The following is a 10,427-nucleotide window of genomic DNA, read 5'->3' as shown; positions in this document are numbered from 1 at the left end:
CCGGGGGGAAAAAATAAATTTTTTAAAAAAAAAAAAAAAAAAAAAAAAAAAAAAAATATATTCCTCAAGATACTTCACTATAACTGTCCCAATGACTACACACATACACAAACACACACACACACACACACACACACACGTGTGTGTGTGTAGATAGACAGACAGACAGATAGATAGACAGATAGATAGATAATAGATCTATAGTAGTGACTACGTGAAGGATTCTAGTGCAGTTGTACAAAAACACAAGACTGTCCACCTGTAGCAGTGGCCCATTCTGCATTCATGTTTCATGTGAGAAATTCAGATTTCATGTGAGAAATCTTGGCACACAGCACCCTGGCCTGCTTAGGCACCTACACAAGTTCTATGTCCCCACCCATCTTCCTTCACCATGTGCACTGGGATAGATGGAGGTTTGGAGCCTCAGAGAAGAGCTCTTTATTCATTCTCTTGGTGACACATGAAAAGCAGTCTATCCACTGACCAGTTTTTTCTAAGCAGAACTACAAAGTGCTGGGCTATTACGGGAGTGTGTATGTGTTCATATGTTTCTTTGAGGGTGAGGATTACAGTTCAGAAATTAGATGATAGACAGTATGGCATTTCAAGGGAAAACATTCAGTAGTATTTTTGAAGCAATCGCTAATAGCACGGCTGTATTCAGAAGCTGTAAGCATTGCTGTTTGTTTCTGGTTGCTTCTCTTCCCCCTTAATGTCCCCCCTCACCATGGGTGAAAGTCATTCCTCCCCTTTCATTTCATACACAATGCTCCTGCTAGAACCCAGAGGGACACGTTCATAAGCTTCAAGCAATTAGACCTCACTGAATATAAAGTTACATTCATTTATCTCTTTCTACAGTGAGAAAAGGAAGGAAATTAAGCAGGAAAGCCAGCACAATGCCTCAAGAATGGTGTATTCAAGGTCAAAGCTTGCTGTAATTGAGTTTAAAAAAATAAACTGCAATAACTGGTAGCAAAAATATGCCTGCTCTGCAAAATACAGACCAGCTAGAAGTCTTCATTAGATGTTCCAGTGCACACAGTGTGTTAGCTGTGTGTGTGCCTGAGACGCTGCGAGATACCCCGTAGCTCATAAATACTGGAAAGGGACAGTTACTATAGTAACTAAATGCTCTTTAATGCATACCAAAGAACTAGAGCTCAGAGGATGGCCTTAAATTGCCAGAACATGAGTTACTGCCACGGCAGTGGCCTGCCGGCAGCTCACATGCCCTTCTCTCTAATCAGGTCTTTAACAGTTGGCCAATTTGGCTGATCTCTGTCCCGATCAAATGACACCACAGGATTCTGTCTCAATATCATATGAAAATCACACACCTGATTTCTTCCCCATGCCTTAAGAACCGGAATATTCTATAGAAATGGATCAAACATCTAGATAAGGAAAGTGTCTTTAGATATAAAGCTTTGACACGAGTAGTAAAGCATTAGGACATGTAATTCTTGTCACAAGTAATAGACATTGATTGGCTCAGTGAGCTGTCAGGTTGAGTACAGGGGCCTTTCCACTTTCAAAAATGGTAAATGATCTCTTTGCACTAAATATGGTATTTTCCTGTTTTTTTGTTTTGTTTTGTTTTTTTGTTCAAAGACACAAAAGAACTATTGCAGTTAATTTCGGCAAGAACTTTTTACAGACTAGTTGTGTCTAAGGTAATCTTTCAGCAGGATGTCCAAGCCTTCCCCTCACACACCCACTCCAAATTCTCACTGTCTATCATCATGTGTCAAAAGCCTCACTCTGGAATCATCCAGCTTTCTATAAGTTTACAGAACAATAAAAGGAAAGAAAAAAAGCATGACTGCCCTGCTTCTCTTTCTACAGCTCTCCCTTGGTAACAATGTAGCCCCCTTCCTGCTACAAATTTTTTGACAAACACACCCCTTCTACATGCCATTAATAACTAACAAGAATGAAAAAGAAGTGAAAACATCTAGGTACCAGGAAGCCCAAATCATCAGCAAATGCATCTGCCCTCCAAAGGCTGCCTTGTTCTTATATAACCAACAGCTCAGGTGGCTCAGTGCAGGTTGTGGGTGCCTCCTTCAGGATATGGGGTGCAATGCATGTTGCTGTCATCCAGGGTAACTAGTCAAACAAGGCAATCGTTTTTGCTAGAATTATTAAGGAATTCTGCAGAAAAATTTTGACCACTGTGTAATGATGTGGTCAAACAGAAATCAGGCATATCACCAGCCTGCAGTTAGCATTCAAGTCATGAAGATACGATAAAAGGGACCGATATCTTGCAAGAAAACATTTCATCCTCAGTTACATCTGTTTCTTCGTTTGGTTTTGCTTCCCACTATGTGAGCTCTGTGGAAAATTGACTCTGTCGGTGATAAGCAAAATTAAAATTCGAGGCAATCCCTGATCTCCTCACCTCCCTTTTCTCTGCATCCTGAATCTGATTTCTCTCTCATGTAGTCTTCAGCCCTAACTGCTTCATCCCAGATGCCCGCGTGGGTACCTCAGTTTACCTTGCCTCTACTTCAGTCTTGACTCTCAGAGACAGATCCTTTACCTACCCTCCTCTCGTGTGTTGTTGGGCCTCTGCATGCTCCCATACAAGAGGAGCTTTCTTCTCTGAACTACTATGGTATCCTGTTTCTGTCTCTCATACGACATACTTAGCATATCCTTTCTTAGACTGACAGTATTTCATTTGCTATCTCCTCTCCTCTCCCCACACTAACAGTTTCCTGAAGGCAGAGCCTGGTTGGTTCTGTATGATCTTGACCTTCATTACCTAGCTCTTTTTTTGTAATGTGTATGAGTGTTTTGCCTATACATATGTAATCCACCACATGTGTGCAATACCCTTGGATGGCAGAAGAAGGCATTGGATTTCCTGGAACTGGAGTTATAGACAGCTGTGAGCCACCATGTAGGTGCTGGAAATTGAACCCAGGTCCTCTGCAAAAGCAGCCAGTGCTTTTAACCACTGAGCCATCTCTCCAGCCCCAGTGCCTAATTCTTGAGGCATTACCTTGCAGAGTGAATGCCTAAGTGGAGGAGAGCATGAAGACAGTGCTCTTAGATTCTCCTCCCTAAGAGTTCTACTTAACAAATTACTCCAAGCCTCAAAAGTCAAGGGGTTGCTTCAAGAAAGCAAGTCCAGTAAAGTAGTTCTTCCTCCTGCTCTTGAAAATCTTATTCTACTACAGAATACTACAACTGGTCACACACAGACATTGTCTGTGAAGTGCCCAAGTCAAAGTGGTACATCTATAGTGCAACCTCTATACCTAAAGCTCATGGAACATAGAACAAGGGATAAAGAAGACAATAATGAATATCTCAACTCTCATTAATGAAGCCCCCTCATGCAACAGAGGGCCCAAAACACAAAAGGCCATAATGGCTGGAGTGTAGAGACTAAGACTCTGCAGAATGCTGATCCTTGGACAGGACTCCTATATTAAAATTCAACCCACCCAGGGCTCAGGGATCATTGCAGAAGAGGGGTCAGAAAGATTGTAAGAGCCAGGGAGGAGGCGCATGACTGTATGGAAATTGAGTCCTACAAGCTCCTGGGACCTTTCTCTATGACCCTACAGGGATGGTGTCAGTATGCACAAAACCTATGCAAACTCAAGCAGACAAAACCCCAGCACAGAGCTGTAGAAATGGACAACAGGCCCCAGTCTTAATCAAAGAATTACTAGCAGCTGATTATTGGTGAGGAAGAGCTGATTTTCTTAAAAGGAGGGACTCTAGAAAGGCTGACTAGACCCCAGTGAATGAATTTGCACTGAGGGATGTCTGGGGACATTAACTTGTCAGGGGACTAGAGGAGGGGGCCAGTGGGGGAGTAAAAAGGTTGTTAATATTAAGATGTTCTGTATGAAATACAAAAAATTCAATTAAAAGTTTACAGAAAAAAAAAAAAGAGCCCTGGCTCCTTCGGCAGAGGATCTGAGTTTGGTTCTTAACACCCACACAGCAGCTAACTAACCGAAACTACAGCTCCAGGAGATCTGATGCCCTCTTCTGGTCTCCATGGGCATTGCATGCATGGGTGCACTGACATACATGCAGGCAAAACACTTAAGACAAATGAAAACCATCATGATAGCAAAACATTCCAAAAATACCTGAACTATATTCCTCAAAACTGGCAAGGTCATTAAAAATAAAGTAAGAGAAGCTGTCACAGGTCAGACCAGCCTCAGGACACATGTCAACTAAGTGTAATATGGAATCCTGGAACAGAAAATGAATGCATGTTTTCTGTGAGAGTCTCTCCCTTTGAATGGGAACCTTGAGAAACACTCTTGTCATTCATATGTTCACCCAATTCGTTATTCTGCAAAACCTCCTCCTCAACAACTCTGTCTCTCTTCTTTCCCACACTGTACAAATTTCCAGATTTCACATGGAAAAAGATGAATCATGTTAGTACAACATATTCAGTTGGTGAATTAAAGAAAAAGCTTACAGAATTTAATATCTAGAACTACAAAGCAGTTCTAGAATGGTTTATTATATCAATAATGTTTTTCTACCTTCAAAAAGTTAATAAAATAAAAGCAGAAGGAAAAGATCAGCACAACAGAACTCTGTGATTAATCTGCCAGCCTGGCACAACAGTAATTAGTTGAGAATATCTAAAAATGTAAATATTCTGCAAAGTATGACCCCAGAAAAACTAGAAAAAGATAAGGTCGCCATAATGATATATATCTTAAGGTTATGTAAGTTTCTTCCTTTTCTCTCTTCCTCTCTCTTTTGCTCTCTCTCTCCTCCTCCCTCTCTTCCCCTCTCTCCCTTTCTTCTCCCCTCCCCTCCTCAAGAGCTCATGTATCCCAGATTGGCTTTAAAATCACTATATAGTCAAGGATGACCTTGAGTTTCTGATCCCCTGCCTCCAGCTCCCACGTTCTGAGATTACAGTATATGCCACCACACCTGGGGCTTCCTGCACACTAGGCAAGCACTCTGTGACCTGAGCTACATTCCCAGCCCCATGTAGCACCACCCAAGCTTACAAAATATGTTCATGTGTGTTGCTTCATGGTAATCCTGTGATAGACATAGTAATTAGTTATCTTCTTTCACATATGAGGGAGTAGATATGTAGAGACTTATTTCACTGATTCTTTGTACTGTGTGTGTGGTGCAGGAATTGACTCTAGAACCTCAGGAAGTTCAACAAGGTCTCTACCACTGAGCACCAACCACACTGAGCCCTGCAAAGACTTTAAATGGCCCTTGGTGGTGCTCAGGCCAGAATCTAATATCAGTCTGATGGGGCTGTGCTGGTTTTCATGAACCCTAGCACTGAGGTATCCATAGTAAGCAGACCCAGACTGAAAGCATGGAAGAATACTTGGTAACACTAAAGTAGACTTGTAGTTCTAAAGAAGTCTTAACACTCATAGTTAAAGGCTGAATAGATCTTTACTCAAAAGAAAAATATATGAAATTTTAAATGTTGAATGTTTTTAGTCGTTATTATAGAAAGAACAGTTATTATGTAAGAAATAGTAAAGAAAGAACTGATCAGAGGGGATGAAATGAATAAATGCCTAGCAGACTTTGACTAAATGCCTATGTAGCACAGGAGTTTTGAGTTTGACCTTGGCTCAGTTATTTATAGAATGGAATTGAGGGGAAATTAAGCAGTATATAGACTTGAAAAAAATAACTACATATCTGGATCATTATGCACTATTCTGAAACAAATGAACAGGAAAGGAAGGGCAAAACAATGCTATAGAAATCAGTAACTGGAACTTGTGAGAAAGTGATCTAAATTTGTATAGCTTTCAACGTGACTCAACGAGACATAATCACAGCCTATAAATATCCTCCAAGCAGCAATATGTGGTAAATAAAGCAAGTGAATTATTCACAATCTTATGTTCTGGCCATTTCTCTTTGTCCACTTGTCTAAGAAAGAAACATTTTACACCTGAGCTGGTATGATCCTCAGGAACAAAAACAGCTGGGCCCTGCTGGAGACACCCAGGTGGAGGGTTAAAAAGAAGAGCCATAGAAACGGCCTCCTAAGGCTCTCCACGGGATTACTAACTAGATGGAGAGTTCCACTGTTCAACAGAGCATCTTTATTTTCTTCCCTCTTTTGATAAGGAATAACACAGAAAAGAATCAAATACAAAAAGGAATTCGTTACTCCCCCCACCCCAGTGGACGAAAAATAGGACATGAAAAATGAGGTACAGTAGGAAGCGTTCTGTTTTGATGCCAGGAGACAGAAAGCACAGAGTTCCATGGAAAACGCAAGTTTATAAAGTCAGGGCCCTGGGATCATGGTCCTCTGAGCAAGCCTGTCACTCATACTGCCGCACAGCAGCAGCTTTCTCATCACCATATAGCTGTCTCCTTTGTCTTACCTGGTAAATGATACCGATCCTTTTAGGTGCCAACATATCTTTTGCCATACTGAGCTCTGTGCAAGTACAAACTATTACCAATTATCATTATGATTTTCCCAGATATGAGGCTTCAAAATTCATCATTTGTCCCAAATATTCCTTCCATAGAGAGTTTTTCTCTATTTTAAAATTTTCTAACTTTTCTGATTAAACCTCATGATCTATACAAGCCACAAGATGTTTCAGAAGACCTACCTAGCCTTAGCCTTGGCACAGCCTAAATTATCTGAATTATAGCAAAATAACTTTGGGCAGGCCTTTGTTGGGCTTACAATAGCCTCTTGTAGAGTGGATCTTCAACTCTCAGGAGTTCTCTAAAGGCAGCAAGCTCGATTCATCCACAGTCCAATCTAAATCTGAGCGCTTGTCTTCCCATTATCTTTCCAAGCACAATTTTCCTAGACTCTTTGAAAAGCTGCATACATTTTGTTTTATTAAATATTGATTCTCTAAATGGGCATTAGTTCCCTGTTAACATGTAACAAAGACCTTGAGTTGTGACTGGCTGTTATCTCAGGATATTTCCTGAGCTAAGGTACTCATACCACTGTTCATTGCTTAGCATGAGTTTTAAAGCAATGACAAGGTCCTGACAGTGTTGACCAAAGGCTACTTGCCATCACCATGATCTGACAACTTCATGACCTGGTCCCTAGGTAGGGACAACGAGCATCTCTCAGTGGAAACCACAAAAAGACAACGGTTTTATCAGAGATCATCTGCGTTTGTTTCTAGGCTCACAGTCACGGTAACTTCCTTCATGTTTCAAATGATCATCTTTTTCCCAGAAAAAGTGACCCAAGAGCACTTCAGTTGAAGCTGGGTCTTTCTGACAGTATCACATCCCAGAAACTGTACTTTTGCTAACTACAATAAAAACACGCCTACTAGGCTTTGAATGAATGCCCATGTAGGGAAGGCAGAAGAGCCTTCCTCATACTGCTGGGTACGTACACAAAATGAAGAGTGTGGGATTTCCTCCATTGCGACCACATTTATCCAGAAGCACAAATCACAAATCAGCATGCAAGGACTGTTGGGGCTAACATTCTATAAGGAGAATTCAGCAGAACTTCAACCTCTATCAAATACTTCCCTGAGTTGCTGGAATTTGCCAGCCCTGCAATATTAACACAGAATTATGGAAACAGGAAACAAAAATCTCAGGTCTACTGGGAATGACAAGAGGAGAAGAACTCAACTGGAAAATCTGGCTAACTAAAAGTGACGTCTTTTGTGCTGGGACCTTTCTATCTGAAAGCTTTTAAAAGGCTGTAATTATTTTGAGTTTTCAATTCAGCTCTTTTCAAATTAAGCCTTTTATTTTTTTAATTGCATTGCACATCCCTTCCATGCGAACTCGGACGTCTTCCAAGCACTGAAGTGGTAAATTCATATTGGTTTTCTATATGCATCCATTTCCAGAGAATTCAACACAGCTTTTGAATCCTCATGGCCAAGAACAACAAAGAAATATTTGTGCATTAAAACCTTCATCTTGTGCACAGGCTTGGAATTCCTGACCACAGCTAAATAAATCACCTGATAAGCAAAGGCTGATAAAACCAAAGCAAAATTTCTTTGCAAGTTAGTGCTTTGTCTCCAGGGTAAAACTGGGAAACACAGGAGCTAAGACTTACCTTGTGGCTTCTGGGTCCCAGATCACAATGTCAGCATCTGACCCAACAGCTAGCCTTCCTTTTCTTGGATAAAGATTAAAGATTTTGGCTGCATTTGTGCTAGTGACTGCCACAAATCGGTTTTCATCCATTTTACCACTGTGCTGTAAAACAATTCAAAGAAGAACATGCATTTGTTGCGATGATCAAACACTAAAAAAATCCTCTAGCAATAAAAGTTCGAGTCATGTTTCTCTTAACTCAGACAGAACTGCTGATTTCCTATATGAACCAATCATAACATCATTGATTAAGACAATGATGTATAGAAACTCAAGACTACTTTTTAAAAACCTATCAGATTAAAAAAACAAACCTATGGGGCTGGAGAGATGGCTTGGCGGTTAAGAGCACTGGCTGTTTTTGCAGAAGACCTGGATTCCAATCCCAGCACCCACATGGCAGCTAACAAACATCTGTAACTCCAGTTCCAAGGGATCCAATGCCCTCTTCTGTCCTCCATGGGCACTGCATGACATGGGTGCACTTAAATGCAGGCATAACATTCATACACATAAAATAAAATAAATAAATGAATAAATAAACTTATTATTTCTTCCTCCCACCTGTCCCAGAATCATCCATGATTGCTACAAATGATGACTAAATGCTGACAATGGTATTTTCCATTCACATTTAAAGTTTTCTATGACCACCTACAATGCTTATGATCTAGCTTATTCATTGCAAAGCTAGGACTTATGTGATGATCATATAACATTAAGTAAAATATTACATGGTTAAAACAAGATAGTGATGCTTTTAAATCAGATGACAATACCTTCATGAAAGTGAAAGATCAATACAATATAAATTTCAGTTTTGTACAACTGAAATTTATGTGAACCAGTAATCTTGGGTAGTCTATTGTAAGAGATTTTAATAAGGAACTCTGAAAGGGTTTGATCTTGTGTATATTTAGAAAGTAAGAGTACCCTTGGGATTTGTTTAATTAGCTCTACCTCAAAAATTATTAAGAATGAATCAATAGTCCAGTAATAAACTACGTTAATGTTTCAGAAAATGATACAGTTTCATGCATGTTATTAGGAAATAATTATTTTAAAACTGTGTATGTTTATATAGCACCTGAGAATGATAATGGATTATGAAAATCTGTTGTCTTAAAGAGAGTTACTGTAATAACACAAGTTCAAGGAGGAAGGCTGGACTGCACCTAAAATATCTAAGCAAGTAGAAAGAGAAAGGGAGTCATCAGAGATGGTTAGAGTTAAGAGCGAAGAGTTCTCCACACTGTTCTCCACAGAAGCTGTACGAGTTTACAATCCCACTAGCAGTGAATGAGCATTCCCCTTTCTCCACATCCTTGCCAGCATTTGGTATCATGTGTTCTCTTGATCCTAGCCAGTCTGATTGGGGTAAGGGGATACCTTAGGGTGGTTTTAATTTGCATTTCCCTAATTACTAATGATGTTGAACACTTTTTGAGATGTTTCTTAGCCATCTTTATTTCTTCCTTTGAGAACTCTCTGTTTAGATCTTTAGCCCATCTTTTAATTGGACTATTTGGTTTCTTGCTTCTTTGTTTTTTGAGTTATTTATATATTCTGGCTGTTAAACCTCTGTCAGATGTGTCACTGGTGGAGATTTTTTCCCATTCTGTGGGTTTTCTCTTCACCTTTTTGATTGTTTCTTTTGCTGTACAGAAGCTTTTTAGTTTAATGAGGTCCCACTTGTTAATTGCTGACCTTAATTCCTGAGCAACTTCTGTCCAATTTAGAAAATCCTTTCCTACACCTATATCCTGTAAGTTACTGTCAATATTTTCTTCTAATAGTTTCAGGGTTTCTAGTTTCGCATTAAGTTCTTTGATCCATTTGGAGTTGACGTTTGTGCAAGATGAAAGATAAGGATCTAATTTCATTCTTCTACAGGTAGAGGTTCAATTTTGCCAGCACCATTTGTTGAAGATGCTGTCTTTCTTCCATTGTGTGTTCTTGGCACCTTTGTCAAATGTCAGGTGGCTGAAATTGCATGTACTCAGGTTTGGATCTTCAATTATGCTCCATTGATCTATGTGTCTGTTTTTGCGACAGTACCATGCTGTTTTTATGACTATAGCTCTGTAGTATACTTTGAGATCTGCTTTGTAATCAGGGTTGCTTTGGCTATCCAGGGTCTTTTTGCTTCCATATGAATTTAAGGTTGGATTTTTCCTAATTCTGTGAAGTATGTCACATATATATATATATATATATATGTGTGTGTATGTATATATATTTGCAGCTACTGTGAAGGGGAGTGTTTCCACATACTCTTTCTCTGATTGCTTGTTATATAGAAAGGCTACAGGCTTTTG

General features: G+C 39.7%; 1 protein-coding gene across 1 annotated transcript in view; it reads right to left on the bottom strand.

The window, feature by feature from the left end:
• Nucleotides 1-10,427, bottom strand: part of Dpys (dihydropyrimidinase) — a 90,802-nt gene that overhangs the window by 43,467 nt on the left and 36,908 nt on the right. The window contains exon 7 of the mRNA XM_008851516.2: nucleotides 8,069-8,211. Within this exon, the coding sequence (XP_008849738.1) occupies nucleotides 8,069-8,211 (143 nt within the window). The remainder of the gene's footprint in view (nucleotides 1-8,068; nucleotides 8,212-10,427) is intronic.

Source organism: Nannospalax galili, unplaced genomic scaffold, assembly GCF_000622305.1.
Source record: "Nannospalax galili isolate Female #2095 unplaced genomic scaffold, S.galili_v1.0 scaffold284, whole genome shotgun sequence".
Classification (NCBI taxonomy): Eukaryota; Metazoa; Chordata; class Mammalia; order Rodentia; family Spalacidae; genus Nannospalax; species Nannospalax galili.
This window is presented reverse-complemented; position numbering and strand designations above follow the sequence as displayed.